Source organism: Berghia stephanieae, chromosome 12 (genome assembly GCF_034508935.2).
Source record: "Berghia stephanieae isolate SIO BIC M18660-M18661 chromosome 12, UCSD_Bste_1.3, whole genome shotgun sequence".
In the NCBI taxonomy this organism is placed as follows: domain Eukaryota; kingdom Metazoa; phylum Mollusca; class Gastropoda; order Nudibranchia; family Aeolidiidae; genus Berghia; species Berghia stephanieae.
In genome coordinates, this window is record NC_088371.1 from 42,097,106 (window position 1) to 42,119,521 (window position 22,416).

The window sequence follows — 22,416 nt, forward strand, 5'->3', positions numbered from 1 at the left end:
CGATAGAAGTCTACAAATCATATTGCAGGTTTATTTCAGTTCCAAAAGCCATCACAAACATTCATCCACTGTATCACATAAGTCTTTGGTCACCAAATAAAAGCATGAAGTTTGCTATGTGTACAGTGCAACATAAAAGGATAGAAACAGTTTTACTGATAAAACCCTCAAATGATAACAAACCAATATGTTGTTGCTGGTAAGTTGCTTAATTGCATTTGTTAAAAAGCATAAACTGTGAAGCAAAAGTGTTGAAAATCGTTTGAATAAAGTTTAATGCAAAAAAAAATAATTCTTAAGCACTTTATGCCGTTCTAAGCTGTCGTTGCTGCATTTTTTTCATTATTAATTATTATTATTCTGATTAAGGATGAGGGGATAAAGAAAGAATGAAATTAAATGCACAGAGGTGTCATTTCTTGACAGTCGCCTCTAAAGATTGCAACTCTTAAAATTATCATAAAAAGAATAGTGAAATTTTACATTAGGTATCTAGAAAATGCTGAACATAAAGCTACATTGGCCAATTAAGTTAGGGTTAGTAGAAAGACTTTTTATTCTGCCATATCTGATTCTTTCAGATAGTTCTACATAGCTGCCAACTTTTCAAAAATAAAATAAGGAACGCTCATTTGGCCCGGGATGAGGGACGATGTGTGCCGAAGCCCCCCCCCCCCCCCCCCCCTTCATCGAATCGCAACATATAAAAGTCAGCCTTTTTAATTACTATTACTAACACTAACAAGTTTGAGATGACAGAGGCTAGTCCAAATGTTGCTCAATTATCGGGTTTAGTACCAGCACATTTGAATCGTTAAAATGACACTTTCCACAATGATTGTTGTTTTGTTTTTAAGGGTTTTACGGCGCTTGCAACACATTTAGGTTATATCAGCGCCAGTAAAAAGGAAGAAAATTGGATAGTAAAAAGTTCTAGAATTACAGTTGAAGCATCCAAGAGAAAGTAAGACATAGGGGAACTGGGAACAAATAGGGATCAGATGTAGATTCCAAGAGCGTATCACCAATGTACTTAGTTTGAGATCACCTATAAGTCTTATCCGGACACAAGAACAAAATCCAACAAAGAGGAACACACTCAAATGCTTACATTATACATTAAAAAATAACAAATATAGTAATAATACATAACAGAGAGATGATTTACAAGGAAAAAAATATCATCTCCCAAAACAATAAATATGCATTTGACTGCTTCCCTCCCAGCTAGGACTCCGGCGAGGGCCAGGAAAAAAACAAGTAATCTCATTCCAAGACAAAGACTGAAAGCATGTTGGAAAACAGATATAAGGGGATAGAAGACACAGTGTGTACCTCCCTGCCCGCTATGGGAGCTTTCCACAATGAGATCAAAATTCAGAACGGACAATATAAAGAAAGAATTCAACTGCCTCAACTTTGATAAGGACCAATACACAAGAAGCACAATTGTAAAATAAATGAAATAACTTAAGATGGTTAGAAATGCATAACTACCAACCTGGTACATCACTTGAGAGGGCGTTTTGGGGTAAAAATTAGGTGAGTTCAGATAAAAAGTAGACGATTGCATATATGTTTTCTTTCATGCAACATAATGGTCTGTAAGTAGTATACTATAATAGTAGTTATAGTAAAATGCACCTCTAAATATTAGAGAATTCCTACTTCTTTACTTTGACAAGATAAACACACCTAAAAATGGAGTATACTTATTTTTCTTGAACCTAAACCGTTACAAAAGCTTGCTTGAAAAAAAAAAATTAAAATCAGATGAAGATGTTTTTAAAGGGATTAAATTTATATATTTCATAAATTAATAAAGGGAAATAATCATTGTCATCTTTAATCAATATAAGCAATTGATTTTCTTATTGAATACCTTCCAATCAAAAAGGTGGATTTAATTTTATTCTTAATTAAAATAATATTTGTAACAAATAGTGAAAGTATCAATACTGTCTTAGAATATTCAAAGTATATCGAGGCTAACATCCATATCCTATGCAAATCTCCAATACATTATGAAAGGTTTGAGTAAAATACAGGCGTCATATAAACGAATGGAACTTTTTTAATTGTTGAAAATCATTTATGATAGAGGCATAATTCAAATTAAAGAGCTACACAAATGGAGATTATGCTCTCACTGGACACCAATAATAATGATAATAATAATAACAACAATAGTAGTAGTAGTAATAGTAATAATAATGGATCAATAATAATAATTCATTAGGCTCACATGGCTTTTTTACCACAAATTAGTCAAAAATTACAAAATACGGATTTTGAACTAAAAATAAGCACTTACTGACTCAGGAAGTCAAATACGGAACAAATCCGTTTTTAACAGAACGGTTGACAGCTATGGTTCTACAAAGCATTTGTCTCTCAAGCTGAGCAAATGAATGTTCATATAATATAAAAAAGGATATTGCAATGATGAACAGATTGTACTATATAAAGATAAAACGTTTTTGTAAACCCCCAAAATATGTCAATAACACTATACAATACAATGAATGTAATACAAATCAAATTCATGATTGTCATTACACCGATTGAAACGCTCTTTCCCTTCTATATTTATTTCTTTCATTAAAAATCTTTGTCTTCACCAAACTAATTAGTGTACCTTCAGGGATTCCTTTTTGTGAAAATACCCTGTGGTGTTTTAAGAACAGAATAATTTCAGACTTTCTAGGTAATGATCCCCTTGAACCATGTGCTGAAACATCTTCGACAAAGTTTTTAAAATATGACTTGACTCTATCTGTATCCTCATCTGACCATGACATGTATCTCCGATTTTTGCTTGAATTCCTCTTGGGTTCAGTTTGTTTTGAAGAACACGTAAGCTGATTTGGCACTCCTGCTTCACCATCAAATATTTCTTCTTGATTTGCAGCTGTTACTATGGATGTTCCAAAATTTGCATTTGAGTCTCTATTCACTACAAAGTCATTTGTTTCAATGTTACAATTTCCTTCCCCAGTGACCGATGCTGAGTTATCAATTTGACCCAAAAAATGACCAACTTCTGTTATTTCTCGTATTGCAAGTGGACACTGATAAATGTTTTGATTGATTGATTCACTGTGTCCCATATGTCGATAGAAGACATCTCTCTCGTGTTGTGGGACATCAAGTAAGGCAAATAATGTCGAAGCTCGGTGCCTGAATTTATCAGCTATTAACAACTGGGGTTTCTCTAAATCCTTTACTAAGGAAGTGACATATTTGATGGCAATGTAACCACTTACATGATCTTTGGATATTCCTGTATTTGGAAAAAGAAATGGGTTGTCTGAAATATCAACAGCTTTACGCTCCTGTGCAAGTTTCCTTAAAGGCTGAATTGTGTCATTGGGTATCAACACAGGGACCAACATCTTGCTTCCCTTTCCAGACTGATAGGCCAGCTTATACTTCTCAAGTAACGCTTTTTCCAGAGGATCAGTGACATGTTGTACAAGCTGGGGATCAACCCATACACCTGAATCTGCATCATTCCAGTCTTTTAACAACATCCTTGCGGGTTCTCCGCCTCTCCTCGCATTAAACATTGTAAGCCTAGCTACGATGACATTGCGAAGCCTAACAAACATATGTGAATCAAATAATTGATAATCATCCTCACAAATACGGACCATCTCTTCAGTAATAAATTGCCGTAGCTTCTTTATATCATTCTCTAATGGCATCTCTTTGGGTTTTCTCAAATTTGTTCTCTTTGCTTCACATTGAACTCTGGCTGTAAAAAAAATACTATCCCAATTATAATCCAGGACAGCTTTGAACAAATCTATCTCTGCGGATTCTTCCATTTTGTTTTGCATTATATATTCCCCTTTTAAGAAATTAATTAACTTTTTCAATATAAATCCAATTGAAAGCTTCAAGCCTGCTTTCAATGTCCCATCCTCTTTCAAAGTCATTTCAGAAATGGTTTGCGATATTTCATTAAAGTTACAACGCTTCACCACGTCCTCTCCAGAGAAAGAAGGTTGATTTGTTCTCTTCCTAGTTTTTAAAATCAAATTTCCTAAGATGCGTAAATCACTCATTATAACTTTTCTCTCCTTCTTTGAACTTTTACTCCACAATTTTGTTCCTAACAATACTATAGCTTTGTCTGATCGACACAAATTTCCCACTTCATCATTCCGAAATTTGTCAAGAATATTCTCCTTTATTTCTTTACTTGCATTGGGAGCCACGGGATAAAATTTTACAACCCCAGTACACAGAGCATGCTCAGTACTACATTTCTTTTTGTGTTCATAAACCCTTCGTCCAGAGTAAAACCCCTTACAGCCAGCACACATAACAACTTCATGTGACCCTTGTGCTCTCTCACGCATAACTATTGAATTGTTTCTAGTGTTTGAATAAAAAATGCCCCTTTTCTTGAGATTCTCCATTGTTCTATCCCTTTCCTTTACAGGCTGTTTCATGGCCTCTGTAACTTCTGTCTCATCTTTGTGTTTCCTCATCAAATGCCTTGAGAGTTTTGTTTGCAACTGTCCACAGTATGGACAGGGTCTCCTTGGCTTTTTGTATTTCTCTGGGAAAAAAAAGAAGAAAATAAAGCACATCATGCTATGAACTATGAAAATAAATCAATAGACAGATCGTATGCACATCAGCTACATGACAGCGATAGAGAGGAATAGCATTCCAAATATTTAAGGCCTGGACAAGTAACTGTCATAATTCCTTCTTGTTATATACTTTTCTACCATCTATTCCTTTGGAAGAGGTATGTTAGATTTGTGGAGACCTCTGCCACATAACAAATCCAGTGAAAAGACGCCATATTTTTGTTTTGAAATAGAAATAAATAGATCAATCCACCCACTTCACTGGGTTCAGGGTTCCCTCTTCATTATAATCAAAATATGAACATAAATCGGAATAGTAACACATTGAAGTCTCATCTGAATACATAGATTGTCCTTTGTTGTTTCAGCGAAAAATCAGACAGAATGTCAAAAGAATTTTAGGTTTTTCCCCAACCACCCCTTGGAGGTATCAGTATCAGCGGAATGGTAAGCGTCATGTTTTTTACGTTGAGCAACAAAATTTACTCCAAATGCTTCACTCGACCCAGGCGGAAAAGCAATCAAGAATAGACCCAAGTCCTATCCAAAGACTAACATTTCATTTAAGTTTATTGTAGGCCCTTGGCCAATCGACAAAATTCAATTCACATAAATTATTTACAACAATCAGAAATTAATTATATCAATAATAGTAATAGAATGCAATGAAGGCAATATCATAATAATAATAATAATAATAATAATAATAATAATAAATAACAGTAGCGGCAATAAGTAACAATTAATATAGTAACAAAAGTAATAATAGACTATAGTTCATAGTCATAACAATGACTTTCTTTGTCATTGAGGGAGTGAGAAAACATCACCGGCTGGCAGAACAAACAGCCGACATCAATCAAACGTCCTCCAGACCGGTTGAGCATCGGCTTCATTAATTCCTTAAAGACTTCCCCCAACTGCCTGAACGATGCTGATGCCCAGACAACTTAATCCTGATTTATATTTTGTGGGAATGAAATATGACATGTATATGCCGGAAATATTTCAATAACAAACACACTGTTCAGATAGAAAATATTTGAGTCTTGCCTTTGTTAATTGACACAGGTAAGTTAGGAAAATAAATGCTAGTAAAAACGATCAGCAAGTTCGTGAACACTGCTTCTCAACTCGAACATATGTTTTCATCAAATCTACACACATCATGTTGTGAGCTGAATTTTAATGATCTCAGTTGTCATTGAAAGGACACCCAAGAATTTTAGAATAAAGAAAAATATTGAACCTGGAAGTCAAAAGGGTTTGTAGCACAGCAGACATTATCAAAGTATAATTTTAGTACCGACAAATTAAAAAGAAAATGTGCTTTTCTTTAAATGCTCCCAATCATCATATACTGTTTAGGTTGCAAGATTAATAAAAATGTTATCTACTCTGATTCTCGTTAAGTTTCCAGCTGGTCTGTGAAAAAAAGCCTTAAGCATCATAGAAATACAAAGAAACAGTTTTAATATATAGATGGGTTGTAACAAAAAAACCATTTTAACACTTACAATACAAGCAATTTAAGTCTATTACAGACAAAAAAACCCCCAATAAAATAAACATGAACATTTTTATGGCTGGTTTCACTGATATCACTCACACATTGGGGTTTCAGATTCTAAGATGTCCACCCTATCAAATTTGGATTTGTGCTTGTTATGTAAATGGTAGCGTATTTTGCGACGCAGCACTGCCAAAACAGAAAAAAATGCAATAACACAAATGCAGCACCATGGAGGGGGTGGAAGTTTTCTTTTAAAAGGAATGGGTAAATTAAAATTGATCCCACAAATATCAAAGGAGAAGAATGACAAAAAAATGACTCACCATTGCACGTAACACGTTGGTTTGCAAGTGTATAGCATTCGGGTTGAACCTGGGTCCCAGACTGGCAACGAGGTTCAGTCTGTGATAGTTGTGGATGAGGCTCTGACTGAGTTGGGGAATGAGCACTAGGTTCCAGAGACAATGATGTACTCAGCATTGGGTACCTCACAGAGTACGTAGAGGAATCAGACTCGGAGTCAGCAACAAAATCGGGACCCTGTATATTTTGTGGAAAAGATGACAGATCAATCAATTTATTCATGTTGACAATAAACATGAAGAGCCATTGTTTAATAATCCAACTAAACAATTAGCTGGTTAATAATGCAAGTATAATAAAAAAGAGTTGAGAAAGGCAGACATATTGTCTAAGTATTTAATATGTTCAACTGTGCTTGGATAAATATAGATACACCAACCAGGGTTTCAGTAAACCGTTTTTAACCAACTCTTTAAATCCTACACCAGGACCAACAACTACAAAACAATTTTTTATATCACTACGATTCTGGACATATAAACGGTTGTCATTGCAACAATATGAACTTCCTAACCTTGCAACTGCAATATAGTTAACAAAAAAAGTTGATAAACATTACGATGCAAGAGAATTTGGACAAAATGCGAGATCAAAAGTATAATCCCAACAGAAGCTATTTTAATTTTTCCTGGAAACGCATCATTTTCACATTTTGTCAAATAAAAAACAAACGACTTCAAATGTGAATGGCTCATCAATGAATATCACTTCAAAATATAACGAGGAAGGTTTAAAATAGTGTTATTGTTGGCGAAGTCCACTGCAAAGAAAAATTTTTAACAACAAAAAACTAGGAGATCTCACTGGTGTAAAACAGTGTTGTCCTTGTCCTGAAATATTGTATTGCGCCTAACAGACTGCAGGTCTCATCTTTTGTGGCAAATGTGTTTTGTCCACCACAAAATATGGTGATGTGAAGCATTTTGAGCATGGTGCCAACTGTGGATAAACGCTATACAAATGTTATGATTTTATTTTAATGTACATACTTACCACAAATGAATCATGTGATATGGAACTTTGTTCTGCATCACTTTCAGGCTCTGAGTTGGAGTCTATATAGAAAATAAAAACAACAAAAAAAAGCTGAAGACTATCATGTGCAAGTTTTTCTCTAAACTCTTAAACATAAAATCATGCCATCTTATGCTGTAAAAGGATTTTTAAAAAATTATTTACCTTATGACTATTGTCCTTTGGAAAAAAAAAGAAAATTAAGTCCGAAACCTTCTGGCTATTTTCTTTTAAATTTCAAGAACGTCAGAGTTGGCAAGGGAGGACGGAAATATAATTCCAGAAACCAATCTGTCTATAATCATATCCATATGATAGTTTTTCGTTCAAGATTCAGGTACAGTCCACTTAGGATAATCGCAATACCTTGGGATCATCGAAAATGTTGGGATTAACCGAAATTCAGTTTCCTGTCCACTATTTCAACATTTTACACATTTATTGTCAACTCAAACCAGTAAATAATATTCTTAGTCAACCACATATAGAGCAATTTGATTGAAACAAAAACCATATGGCAGCCCCGTGTAGATTTGTCAACCAAAAGCAGCTATGAAGCAAGCCGATATCTTATTCAGATTGGAAGAAGTTTCAATCTTTTTTCTCAACAATTCAACATTTGTCAGAGTTAAAGAGATTAGCCTTAATGAGAGACAATAAGCTCTCACCAAACTCATTGGTCACAATGCACAGTTGTTAATCCTAAAACAAAGGATATCGCTCAGTCTCTCTTTATAACTGTCATTTATAACCTGTTGTCAAGATTATGACCAGCCCCACCCCTCTTCTATTTAATGGCCACCGATGACGTCACAAACCCATACTGCAGAGCCCCGCCCTCTTTCGACTCTAACAGAGTGGTGACACACTACTGTAGCATTAAATCCTGCTCACTCTCGATTCTTCAACCTGTCACGATTTCATCCATGATGAAATTTAATCATGATATACTGTTTGATTTCTTGAATTTACCACTTTTTAAAAAACCGAAGTTTGTTGCAATTAACCAGTGACTTTTATATAGAATTATTTCCATTGCTTAGGAAATATTGTGATTAACCGAAAGTTGCGATTAAATGAGTTGCAATTATCCGGAGTGGACTGTAATAGTATTACACATCATGACTCAAAAAAAAAAAAAAAAAGCAAACTATGTGTACCTAAATGTTATTCATTTCCTCATCAAATTACATTCTTACCATTAACATCATAGATCACATCAAAAGGGTTGTCTGGATTGACAGCAAGACATTTTTCAGGATTTTTAAAGCTCAAATCTCTCTGATCTGAAGTTACAAAAGAAATAGCATATTCTCAACATTAAACTATGATTTTGTGATGGCTGTGATATGGCATACTGTATGCATAAAGCAAGATGCAAAGACAGGTTTAAGTTTAAATTATTTTATATTCTTTTCAAAAATCCATTCTAGTTTTGCCAAAATAAAATAAACACGAGAAGTGTTGAGTTGGATAGCGCTAAAACTAAAAGTAGTAGTGGTAGTAGTAGTAGTATTAGTAGTAAACGACAGATCTTACTCACTAGTGTGAATCTACAGTCTACAGAAGTTCCCGAATTATCTGACTCCACTTCCAAATGACTGACTGACAAGTGACAATCATCAATCGGTGTGTGATGTCTACCCTATTGAAAATCTTAAATCAACTGTGATGTAATAAGAATGGCCAATAACTTACCATTATAATTATCTCGGTGTCTCTTCAATGATGCCTCCAGCATCAATTTACCCCACGATGCCATAGACGTCTAGTTTGGAACTCAGCAAGTGACGAAAAAATACTTGCGGCTATAGAGAGGACGCCCGTCGGCCACTCTCTTTGTAAGTCAGTAGTCAGTGGTTATCAGATATCCTTGGTTCTTGAAAAATATAGAAACACAGCGGTTCATTTAAAAAGACTCTTTTGTAGATCAAGTTATAATGTTAGGTATTGCACTTTAAAATCTCTTCAGACATAGAACGGGTCAACTTGACGTCTAGACCAAATCATTTCGAAGATCGATATGGCAACAGCAACGCCTGGAATGGAGGATTTAAATGCGGCATCTGACGATTCTACTGCTATGACAGAAGATGCTCCATTTCACGACGTCGAGATGGCTTCAACTGGCATCAGGCATCAACATGCTACTCAATAATGGGTTTGATGAAGCGTTTGACTAAGAACTAAAGGCCGAGCTGATAACTGATAACCACCTACTACCGACTTGCAGAGTGAGTGAGTGCCGAGTGCCTCTTTATGCGCGAAATTGACTAAACATACGTTTCACGAAAAAAAGAGTTACTATGTTTGCTTGTCTCTTGTCACCAAGATAAGAATCCGGACCAAGATTCGATAAATCTGTTTCTAAAAATAGATTATAATTCGTATATCTTGTTCATTCCTCAGTTCATCAACTTTCACACAATTTTATATTAGGTTTTCATTACTATAAAAATCCATATAATGCTCTAGAATTTTAGAGAAAATTTCGGAAAGATATATTGCCTCACTATTGAAATATATCGATGAAAACACTGGTACCCCTATTGTACTTTTTTCAGGCGGTCACCTTATTGACCAACGTGAAAATTTAGGCATAACTCTTCTTACTGTGGTGTTTAACAAATAACTTCAATACTATGATTTACAATTATATATCCTTGACGGTTGGGTTGACAACCTTAAACTAAAAATAGAAAAGTGAATGTGCTAGAGGTCAAATCAATAGGGGGACCGGATTTTGGTCTCCCTATTGGTAAAGTACTGTAAAATGAACTAATAGGGGTACCAAAAGTCTCCCTATCCGGTATTAATACATATATATATATATATATATATATATATATATATATATATATATATATATATATATATATATATATATATATATATATATATATTATTTAAAATATTTACCACAATGTTTGGGGCAGTCTACATCGATGTTTCAGGCTTAATTTGCCATCTTCAGGACTGAGTTTTTTGTTGACTGTTGTTGTTTCTTGAAGTGGTTCCGGTTTGGAGTTAATTAAGAGGAATTTGCGCCGATGGGGACACTTTCCGTAGATCTCATTTTTCATGTTGAGTGTGGCTTCATGAGGTTGTTTGATTATGGTATATTTTTCTTCCAGGCATAAGCTACATTGTTTTGATGTTGGTGTGTATCCTGTTGCTTTAGATAAAATTTTCCATGAAATGTTGTGGTCTATTTTGTTGTCTTTTAATTTCCAAATATGTTCGCTGAGTTTTGTGGATGTTTTTTTGTTAGTGTTTCTAAATGTTGAGGTGTGGAGGTTGTATCTTGTTTTGAAATTATTTTCTGTTAGTCCTACATATTTTTCTTGCTTGTTTGTTTTAGTTTCTGTGACTGTGGCTTGGTAAATTAAACTTGATTCTAAGCATTGTTTGTTTAGCGGGCAATGTTCTTTATTTCTGCAGTTGCATTTTCTAGTGGGTGGGTTATGCTCTTGTCGGTGGTTTATTAATATTTTTTTGTTGTGGCTTGAAATTATTTGTTCTATGTTGCGCATACACGAGTAACTTATTTTTATGGTATTCCTGTTGATAATTTTATGTAGCTTGTGGTTTTTTGGAAAGTGTGTATCAATTAGTTTCAGGAACTGCTGTCCTATGTTTGTGCTGACGTTTATGTCGAAAGGTGGGTTGAACCAAGTTATGTGTCGTTTTCTTGTTTTATGTTCTTCACTTGTGTGTTGGGGTTTGCATGAGAGGGAGGCGTCTGTGTATACAAATGGTGTGTTGTATCCACTTTTTGTGAGTGCTTCTTTGTAGGGGGTGGCTGCGACGTTGAATATCTCTCTGTTTTCCGAAAGTTTGCTCACCCTCAGTGCAATGTTTTTTGGTATGTTTTCAATGACGGGACGGGGTGGTTGCTGTTTTTATTAATGTAGCTAATGGTGTTGTTTGGTTTTCTGAACGGTTGGAATGAATTGGATTTTATGTCGAATGTGATGTCGAGGAAGTCAACTGTTTTTTTGTTTGCTTCTATCGTGATTTTTAAATTGTTGTTTTGGAATATTTTACAGATTTGTTTTTTGATGTTTTCGTTCGCTCTTGGTCGTCTGTTGGTTATAGCGAGTCCGTCATCTCTATAGAGGCCGATGTATGTGTGTGTATGTTGTAGTTGTGACAGGATGTAGAGTCCGACCAGTTCGCATGTTTCAGCACCGTCGAACGAACCCATTGTTACGTCGAAATCATTGTGTCGCTTTGTCCACGGTGTGTTGTCGTAGTATAGTGTGCTGTGCTTGGTGTGTTTGATGATGTGTTTTTCCTCTTCTGTGATGTTGGTGTATTTTGCTGCGAATTCCAATGCTTTGTTTAGTAAGATGATGTGGTGGTTGGTAGGGGGGGGGGGGGTTCCTTGGGAAAAAAATTGGGCCTCAACCCGGAAATTTTACGGAAGTTGGGCCCGGGGCCCGGAAAATTTTTGGGGGCCCGACTGGGTTTTTTTTGGTTTAAAACCCCAGTTTTGGGATCATTGTGTATAAAATATATATAATATATAATATATTATAATATAATATAATAATATATAAAAATATATTAAAATATATATATATATAATTTTTAATATAATAATTTTATACGCCGGGCTGAAGAGTGTAAAAAAAAAAAACAGAAACGATTTGTCTCGGCCAAAAAAAGGAGTGAAAATTTGTTAAAATTTTAAAATTTTAAAAATCAAATTTTAATGCGACTACACAGTCCCCTTTAAAAAGTTACAAAAACCCTCGTGACGGGCACTTCCCTCGTAAAAAACGCTAGTTTAAAAGGTTCTAAAAAAATCGGAACAAAAGGCGGACGCCAAATATCCTATCACCGGCCCCTTAAAATACTTCTCCGACAAGTGGGAAACCCAAAGGAAAAAAAAAATTATAAATCTAATCACCCTTTTGACTTTTTTACATTCTGACACACATGTGAAAAAGTTTTAGCCAGCCGATTAATGATTTTTTTTGTTTAGAACCAAGCTGCTTTTTTCAGGGGACGTTACAACAGACTATTGAATCCAAAAGCAATGATTTTTAAGGAAGGCTGTTTTCTCGTAATTTTTGAGAAATTTAGGCAATCTAATTTCCCCTTTTTTTTGTTCTTGTGCCCATTTTCCTTTAAAGGGCCCTTTTCATGGCCCAAATTTCCCCCGAGTGATTTAGTTATTCGCAAGAATTGACCTCTCTAGTGTTGTGATGTGAATGGTGTTTTGATTTGTACTTGAGCGCTTTAAATTCGGCTATCGTTGGTGGGGGTAGTCTCGATTTTGAAATGGTATCAGTCTTTCAAGAGTATGCGTTTAGTGAAGCGAGATCTCGTGGGTATATCCATCGCTCCTGACGCGAGGAGGCACTAAAGGTGATACTCGGAGCAACAAAGCGAGGTTGCAAGGTTGTCCAGATTGGATTATTTGTTAATCCAAACTTCATGAATTGGGTTATTTTTGAATCTTTGGTCGATTGTGGTGCTTTAGGGTTGCAACGCCATTTCCTGACGAAAATACTTGTGGCGTTTAGCTGAAACTGAAACTTGATTGACTTTTGAGAGAAACAGCATAATATAAACTACAACAGACCTATGATTTTTAATTTGACATCGTGTGAGTGCTTTTATAACCTCATGTGTTTGAAATATATCGATCTTTAATCAATTCTAAAAGGTTTAGCAAGTTCCACGTGATGATGGAAACATAGTAGACAAATGTCTTCGAAATAAAAGGAGTATGATACTGATTGAAAAACTAGAATACACGATGGAATAAAACACTCAGGACGAATGAGATGCTCCTTGGTCTTGGTGTTTGGTAATTCATCGTGTTTTGTAGATAAAGGGAAACTCGAAACGTCCACAGTATCTGTTCTTGTCCAATAAATTGAAGATTACAATTTAATACTCATCGTTATTGTTTATTTTTCCTTCGAGCTTCAACTGCAAGCATCAAACGCTTACATGATACGATTAGGCTTATCTATTGAAGAAGAAATCACATTATAGGCAATGATGTTGATGTTGACAGAAGACAGGAGGTTGAATGACATATAACACATTTTTGATTCTGAAATCGATACTTGCTTATTCAATAATCTCTTGGGGTTTTTTTATATTGAAAATTTGGAATTAATTTTGAAGTGGTTTGGAATGTTTGAAAACTTATATCTGGCAACTGAATAGAACTTCCAAGAATTATGTTCTCACACTCACACAAGTCAGATCCCGACATCTGAATAAGTCGTAATACGTGGTGGTGCTTTCAGTTTTATCATCATCATCATCATCCTCCTCATCCATAGCATCATCATCTTAAATTATGTTTAATAGTCGCCGCCGTCTTCATGACTAAGATACAGTACCGACGAGACAATATGTTATAGCGCTGACTAAGTAAGTTCTTAACAACATCCTCATCAATCTACCTGAGATTGGGAATATATCTTCACCATATCTGCCATAATGTTACGTAAAACAGACTGTCAATAATAATAAAATCTATCACGAATTAAATTAACCCTCCTCGTTGACGCCCCCCCCCCCCCCAATTTGTTACTTACCAGACTACTAAACGACTAAACGTTTCTCATCTCTAAGGATGACAACGATTAACCCCCCTCCATTCAAACGTGAATATCTCTACCCCACTTTCTCCTTAAAAGTCACACACTACCAGTCCTCATCACCAGACATTGGTCGTATTCATTCCATTATCTCCTCGTACCAAAACCCAGTGGAACTTTCAAAAAGCTAAATGGAACGTTTACATGAGTATATAGAAAAAGTATGGGTAAGAATACACCAAAACAATCGAGTTTTAAAAGATTCACTAATTGATACTAACATAAGTGCTATAAAATATATCCCCACGTTGTCATCGGTTACATATAGCCCATGTTTGGTCTGACACTAGCCAAGCATCCTTGAAAAATATGAAGAAACACATGATCTGACACTGCTGACGCGCTCCTCCACTCATCCAAGGAAGGGAGATGCAAAAAAATGGAAAGAAACAACTAGAATCACTTGATTTTAAAACAGTCCAGTAGACAAGCTTGGAAACCTACTAAAAACAACAGGGATCCAGACACAAACACCCTAAAACTACACAAGCACCTCAATCACGTTGAAAAACATATGCCAAACAATCAAACAGAGACGTGTAACAAATCAAAAATACTTTTGAAAAAGAAAAATTAGTTGAGATTACCAACGACAATACAACTCTTGCCTCGAAACAGGCTTCTCAGCCAAACCCGTCTACATCAGGAGACAAAACGCCATCAAGACAAATGAGAAAAGCTGGGGAAAGCGGCTTGAGTAGACGGGATTTTTCAAGACATGATAAGACATCTGGGCCCTAAAAGTGCTACTTCTTTGGTTAGCATCTTTCATTCTCAGATGTTAATAAAACCACCTCGAAGTACCCACAAACCTGGAAAGATTGCAAATAATATTAGCAATCTGAAGCCTAGTAAGCCCCCCAATGATCCTCCAGCTACGCCCATTTCTTTTATTATGCTGCTTACTTTAAACTCCTCGATCGCATAATACTAAGCAGAATAATGCCCTATCTCGACCCATTGTTCCCCATTGAACAGGCAGGTTTTAGATCTGGACACGTGACACCCAGAACTAGCATTAGCTCTAAAATACATTTATAGCAGCTGGCTAAGGAAGAAAAATAAAAACGGGAGCTTTTTTTCATTGATCTGTCAGTGCTTACGACACCGTGTGGCACTGATGGTCTAATGCAAAAACTTCTCTAAATACAATAACTGCACAAACTCAAATAATTGAACAAAATGTCAGGAACAAGCAAACCTATCCATGTTTGGTGTTTATTTGGTTTTTAAGGGTTTTACAGCGCTTGCAACACATTAGGGGTTTATATCAGAGCAGTTAAACAAGGAAGAAAATGGGATAGTAACAAGTTCCTAGTATTAACAAGTTGCCCAAGAAAAGTAAGACATAGGGGGAATCTGGGAAACAAATAGGATCAGAGTAGATTCCAAGAGCATACCACAAATGTACTTAGTTTGAGATACCTATAGAATACTCATCGGGACACAAGAACTAAAATCCACAAAGAGGAATACCACTCAAAATGTTTACATTCTCATCATCATGTAGTCCATATTCTGAAGCAGATTGTCGGAGGACATCATTTCGCCAAGCTGATCTATCTCTTGATCAATTCTATTAAAGGCAGCGCCACCTTTTCTCAGCTTCATCTGTCCAATTATTTATCCCTTTCAATAAGGATTCTTTGTCTTCTCTTATTATTTTTCCTTTCCATCTTTCCAGTCAAGGCGGAGGACTTCCAAACAGGTGGCGGATAATGTGTCCTAAAAATTCCATTTGGCGTTTGATGATTTTTTTTATCAGTGAATCTTTTTCTGTTTGCCATTTCTAAAATTTCTTCATTTCTTTTCCTTTCCATCCATGACACCCTCATCATGCTTCTGTACAACCACTTTCCGACTGCCTCCAGTCTTTTAACCATGGTCTGTTTATGGTCCAGCTCTCTCAGCCATATAGCAGCACAGACAGTACCTACGCATATCCAGGACTTTGATTTTTGATTTTCATGTTAATATTCTGTTTTTTATAATTGTATGCAGCTTGTTGATGTGCATTCTTCGCCAATACCTTTCTTTTTCTTTATGTCACAATCTGATTCTTCCATTGGATGTACATTGAAGCCTAAATATTTGGAACATTCAACTATTCAGCTACATTATCACAATTCGAAAATAACAATTATAATAACTACATAACAGAGAGCATGATTTACATGGAAAAAAATTTATCTCCCAAAACAATAACTATGCATTAGATTTCCCTCCAGCTAGGGGACTCCAGGCCAGGGGCCAGGACACAAATCCAGTAATCTCATTCCAAGGACTAAGACAGAAAGCATGTTGGAAAGCAGATTATAAGGGGATAGAAGACACCGTTGGGCCCCTGCCACTTCTGGGAGGTCAGGAACTACCATGTTTGTTTTGGAAAATAGGTACAGTAAGAAAAGAACTCAGTAAAAAGCGGGGTACTCAAGGATCTGTTACTCGCCCCCTACGTGTTCATATGTACATAATGATATGCCAAAGATGACTCCCTGAAATTAGGTTACGCAGATGAACTTGCATTGGCTCATCAATCTACATATATAAAAAATATCGACATAACTTTGAACACGATACCTCCAACTCCAATCCTTTCTTTGAAAAAAGGGTATCTATAAAATGATTACTACAAGACAGTGAGCCCGCTTTTTCCACTACTGATAATCACAAGGCAACACCAAACTGCCATAAACGTTAAAATTCCATCATCCCATAACGACGCAAATCTCTAAGTACCTTGGAGTGACTTTAGATCGAACACTCTCATACAAACAACATCTAGAAAATACAGCCAATAAAACTATGTAGACGAACGAATCGCTAAGAAATATTGCTGGAACATCTTTGGGTGCAACTCGGCAGTTCTAAGGACATCACACTTGCTCTCTCGTCAGTGCTCGCAGGAATCTCTCTCTTTTTTTTTTTTTTTTTTTCTCCGTAAATTTTTTTCCTCCTCCGTTGTTGTTGTGAGAGATTCTGCGACACTGTACGAGAGAGCAAGTGATGATGTCCTTTGAACTGACGGAGTTGCACCCCCAAGATGTTCCAGCAATTTTTTTACGATTCCGTTTCGTTCTACATAGTTTATTGGCTGTATTTTTCTAGATGTTGGTTTGTAGTGTGAGTGTTCGATCTAAAGTCACTCCAACGGTGACTTAGGATTTAAGTTAAAAAACAGACATGGGGAAAAGAAGCCCAAACAAATTACTCCCCCCCTTTAAGGGGAAAACGGAACCCCACCCATTGAAGGGATTTGGGATGGATAGGACAGCAAACTAAGGAAAAAAGAAGGGTTTTTTCAATCAACTTCCAAAACATTAATTTGCACAATCCCTTGCTTTTTTTTTCGTGGAAAGACATTTTGGGTCTGACGCCCGGTTGCCAGGGTTCGAATTATATTTGGGCAAGCAAGTCTTTTTAAAAGTCTCATTTACAGCTCATTTGTGAAAATTTTGGAGTACTTTTACTGAATTGAAACCCAACGTTGTTCTTTTGGGGGGCCAAAAAAAATGAAACTCCCAAACCTTGCACTTTTAACTCATTGGGGTTTTATGATAAAACAAGCTCGTGAAAAATTTAACATTTACATTTGACCAAAATGTTTACAAAAACGATAGGGGTCTAAAATCAAAATGCAGGTTTTATTTTTTTTCCAAAACCCCACACAAACATTCACCACTGTACCCACATAAGTTTTTTGGCCCCCAAATAAAAGCATGAAGTTTTTATGTGTACAGTCAAAAAAAAGGTAAAACAGTTTTCCCTTATAAAACCCTCAAAGGGATAACAAACCAAAAATTTTTTTTTCTGGTAATTTGCTTAATTGAAATTTTTTTAAAAACCCATAAACTGTGAAGAAAAAGTGTTAAAAATCGTTTGAATAAAGTTAATGCAAAAAAAAAAAATTTTTTAAAAGCATTTATCCCTTTCTAAGCTGTCGTTGCTGCTTTTTTTTTTTCATTTTTAAATTAAAAATTCTGTTTAAAGGGAAATGATGGGATAAAAAAAAGAATAAAATTTAAAAATGAAACAGGGGTCCCCTTTTCTTGACAGTCCCTCAAAAGTTTGAAACCCTTTTAAAAAATCATAAAAAAAAATAGTAAAAATTTTACAAAAAGGATCTAGAAAAGCTGAACAAAAAGCTACTTTGGGCCCAATTAAGTTAGGGTTATTAGAAAGCCCTTTTAAATTCACCCAAAACCTTATTCTTTCAGAAAATTTCAAACATAGCTCCCAACCTTTCAAAAATAAAAAAAGGAACGCTCTTTTGGCCCGGGAAAAAAAATAAAAGGGGGAAAAAAAAGGGGGGGGGTGTGTCCAAAACCCCCCCCCCCCCCCCCCCACCCGAAACCGCAAAAAAAAAATCCCCTTTTTAATTTAACTAAAAACAACACTAACAAGAAATTGAATGACAGGGGCTAGCCAAATTTGCCAATTATGGGGTTTTAAGTACCGCACATTTGAATCTTAAAAGACACTTTCCACAATAAATTTTTGTTTTTTTTTTAAAGGGGTTTTAAACGGCGCTTGCAACACATTTGGGTTATATAAAGCCCCAGAAAAAAGGGAAGAAAATTGGAAGAAAAAAGTTCTAGAATTACAGTTTAAAGGGCACCCAAAGAGAAAGAAAGACATAGGGGAACGGGAACAAATAGGGAAACAATGTAGATTCCAAAGCGTTCACCAAAGTACTTAGTTTAAGATCACCTATAATTTTTATCCGGACACAAGAAAAAAATCCAACAAAAAGGAACACACCAAAACTTACATTAAAACATTAAAAAATAACAAATATAAAAAATAAAACAGGAATATTTTCAAGGAAAAAAAATCATTCCCAAAAAAAATTGTTTTATCTTCCCTCCCGCTAGAGGGGGGCCCAAAAAAAAAAAATAACTACCAAAAAAGTAAAAAAGGGAAAAATTAAGGGGGAAAGAAAAAGGGAAAATTTTTCCCCCCCGGAAATTTTCCCCAAAAACAAAACAAACGCAATTAAAAAAGAACAAAATTTTTAAAAAACCCCCAAAAAAAAAAAAAAAAATAAAAAAAAAAAAATTTAGAAATAAAAACCGGAAATTTAAAAAAAGGGGTTTTAAAATTGGGAAAGATAAAAAGAACAAAATTTATTTTTTTTTTTATGAAAATAAAAGGGGCTTTAATGTAACAAAAAAAATTTTTTGTTTTCCCCCCTTTTGGAATTTCTTTTTCTTTTAAAAATAAAAACCCCAAAAAAATTTTATTTTTCCAAAAAACCTTCAAAAATTTAAAAAAAATTCTGAAGAATTTTTAAAAAAAAAATATAAATTTTTAAAATTTTAAAAAAAATAAAATTTAAATTAAAAAGGTTTAAATTAAACCCCAACAAAAAGGGGGTTTTTTATTTTAAAAAAAAAAAAAACAAATTGAAAAAATTTTAAAATTTTTAAAATTTTTAAAAAATTTTGGGGCCCTTTTCCCCCGAAAAAAAAAGGGGGGGGTTTTATTTAAAAAACAGGGTCAAAAAAAAGGGGGGTTTTTTAATTTTTTATTTTTTTGGGGAATTCAAATTAAAAAGCTACCCCTGGGTTTGTTTACGGGCCCCCAAAAAAAAGAAAAAAAATTTTAAAAATTGAATAAATAATTTTAAAAAATTTTTTTGGGTTTTTAACAAATTTGAAAATTACAAAAGGGGTTTGCAAAAAATTAAATGGAAAAATTTTGGAAAAAAATTTTTAACAAAGGTTGAAGGCTACAAAAATTTTTTTGGGCCCAAAAAAAAAAGTTTAAAAAAAAAAAAGAAAAATTTAAAAAAATTGTAAAAAAATAAAATTTTTTTTAAACCCCCTTTGCAAAAAAATTTAAAAAAAAAATGTAAACAAATTTAAAAACATTTTTCAGATGGTTTTCCCTTCTTTTTTTTTTTTAAAAAAATTTTTCCCACCAAAAATTTGGTATTTAGGGTTTTTTGGAAAATTTTGTGGTTTTTTAAAAAAATTTTTTTAATTCAGGTAAAATTCCCTTTCCATTTTGGCACTCCTTTTTAAAAAAAGAGACTCACGTTTCACCAAATGAAAACCGTTTTTGTTTTGGGAAAACCCTTTGGGGGGTTTTTTTTTTTTTTGAACACGTGTATTTTTCCCCCTTTTTAAACAAAAATTTTTTCTTTATTTAGGGTTTTGGGCCAAAAAAACTTTTTTTAATTAAATCAAAAAATTTTTATTCAAATTTTTGTACCCAGGGGGTTAAAAAAACCAAAAAGGGGGGGGGGGGGGGGGGGGGGGGATGCAAAAAATTTTTGAAATTTTATTCACGTTATAGGTAGGCATCCTTTCGGTTGTGGGAAAAGTAAAGGGAAAAAACAATGGGGAAAACCTTTTAAAAAGGGGGGTTTTTAAAATTTTTAAAAGGGGGACATTTTTTAAGTAACCCTTCAGATTTGGATATTCCTTATTGAAAAAAGGGTTTTTTAAAATTAAAAACTTTTTGCCCTTCAAGTTTCCGGCTAATGTTCTTGGGAAACGGGCCCACTTTTTTTGGACGAAAAAATTTAAGTAATTTTCCGGGAAAAAAGTTTAAAAATTTGGGGCCCCATAAATGAATTCCCTTATTTGGGGTTTAATTTTTAAATTGGGTTTTTCCCCTCCCCCTAAAAAAAATATAAAAAACATTTAAAAAAAATTTTGAACAAAAATTGTAATTCCCCCTTTTTCCCCCCCTCTTAAATAATTTTGGTTTTTAATTTTTTCTCAAGGGGCCTTGGGGTTTTTTAAATTTTTTTTGCTTAATTGAATGGGAAAAAAAAAATACCCAATTAAATGGAAGCTTTAAAAAACCCGGGGTTTTATTTTGTTTCTTATAAAACCCTTTTTAAAAAAAAATTTTTCATTAAACCAATGGTTTAAGTGTTTATTTCCCCCCCTTTTAAATATTTAAAATTTTTTCGTATTTTTAAAAACAAAGCTTCCCCCCCCTTAAGAAAAAGGTTGATTTTTCCCTATTTTTTTAAAACAACCAAATGGGAAATAAAATTATAAACCCTTTTTTAAAAACCCACAATTTTTTTCCAAAAAATATAGTTTTTTTTATAACCAATTTCCCTTTTTCCAAAAATTTTAAAATATTCCCTTTACAAATTATTGGGCCCGAAAAATTTTCAACCCTACCCAAACCATGTAAAAAAAATTTTTTTGGTTAAAATTCCCCCAAAAAAACCCCAAAAACCCAAAACCAAAATTTTTGTATTGTGCCCCCAGCAATCCCTTTTTTTTTTTTAAAAGTAAAAAACCCTTTTTTGAATTCCAAAACACCCCCCCCAAAAATTTTTTCCCTTAAAAATTTTTATCTTTGGTTTTCCCCCCCAAAAGCCGAAGGTTTTTTTTTTCCCCCCTTGGAAAGGGTTTTGGCTTTTTTTTTATTTTTCGGGAAAAAAAAAAAAAAAAAAAATCGCTAAAAAAGTAAAAAAGGGGGGGGGGGGGTTGGGGGGAGAGGAATTCCCAAATAAAAACCCGGAAAATGTCAAAAAATTTTTGTTTTTAAATTTTTCAATTTCCCGGAAAGGTTTTAATTTTTAGATCTGCCCCAAATCCTAAAAACCCAATTTTTTTTTAAAAAAAAAAAAACAATACTCCGGGTTAGGGTTTCCATTTAATCAAAAATAAATAAAACGGAAAAAAAAAAATTGTCTCTTGAAAACTGTTTGGGGGTTTTTTCGGAAAAAAGACAGAATGGGAATTTTGGGTTTTTAAAAAACCCCCTTGGGTTTTTGGGATGGGTTTTTTACGTTGAAAAATTTTTTCCCTTTCCCAAGGGGAAAAAATAAAATCCCAATTTCCAAAGACTCTTTCTTTTTTTTTTACCTTTCCCTCGCAAATTCAATTCACATAAATTATTACAACAATCAGAAATTAATTATATAATAATAGTAATAGAATGCAATGAAGGCAATATATAAAAATAATAAATAATAATAATAATAATAATAATTTAAAAATAATAAAAAATAAAATAAAACAGAGCGGGAAAAAAGTAACAATTTAAAATAGAACAAAAATAATAAAACTATATTCATAGTCATAAAAGAACTTTTTAAATGGCGGGTTTTCACTGATACACCACACAGGGGTTTTCAGATTCTAAGATGTCCACCCCTTATCAAATTTGATTTGGTTTGTTATTAAATGGAGCGTATTTTGCGACCAGCACTCCCAAAAACGAAAAAAAAAATAAAACAAATGCAGCACCCGGAGGGGGTGGAATTTTTTCTTTAAAAAAGGAAGGGTAAATTAAAATTTATCCCACAAATACAAAG

The 22,416-nt window shown here is 34.3% G+C and overlaps 2 protein-coding genes across 11 annotated transcripts in view; both read right to left on the reverse strand.

Annotated features, from left to right (window-relative positions):
* The window catches only part of LOC144957817 (pyruvate dehydrogenase (acetyl-transferring) kinase, mitochondrial-like), an 82,651-nt gene that overhangs the window by 12,381 nt on the left and 47,854 nt on the right, over positions 1-22,416 (reverse strand). The window lies entirely within an intron of this gene.
* On the reverse strand, positions 12-6,651 carry LOC144957816 (uncharacterized). Its single transcript, XM_078889263.1, has 2 exons — positions 6,444-6,651; positions 12-4,570 (listed from the first exon to the last, which is right to left on the reverse strand). The coding sequence occupies exons 1-2, from the start codon at positions 6,598-6,600 to the stop codon at positions 2,556-2,558; spliced, it is 2,172 nt and encodes a 723-aa protein (XP_078745389.1). The 5' UTR covers positions 6,601-6,651; the 3' UTR covers positions 12-2,555.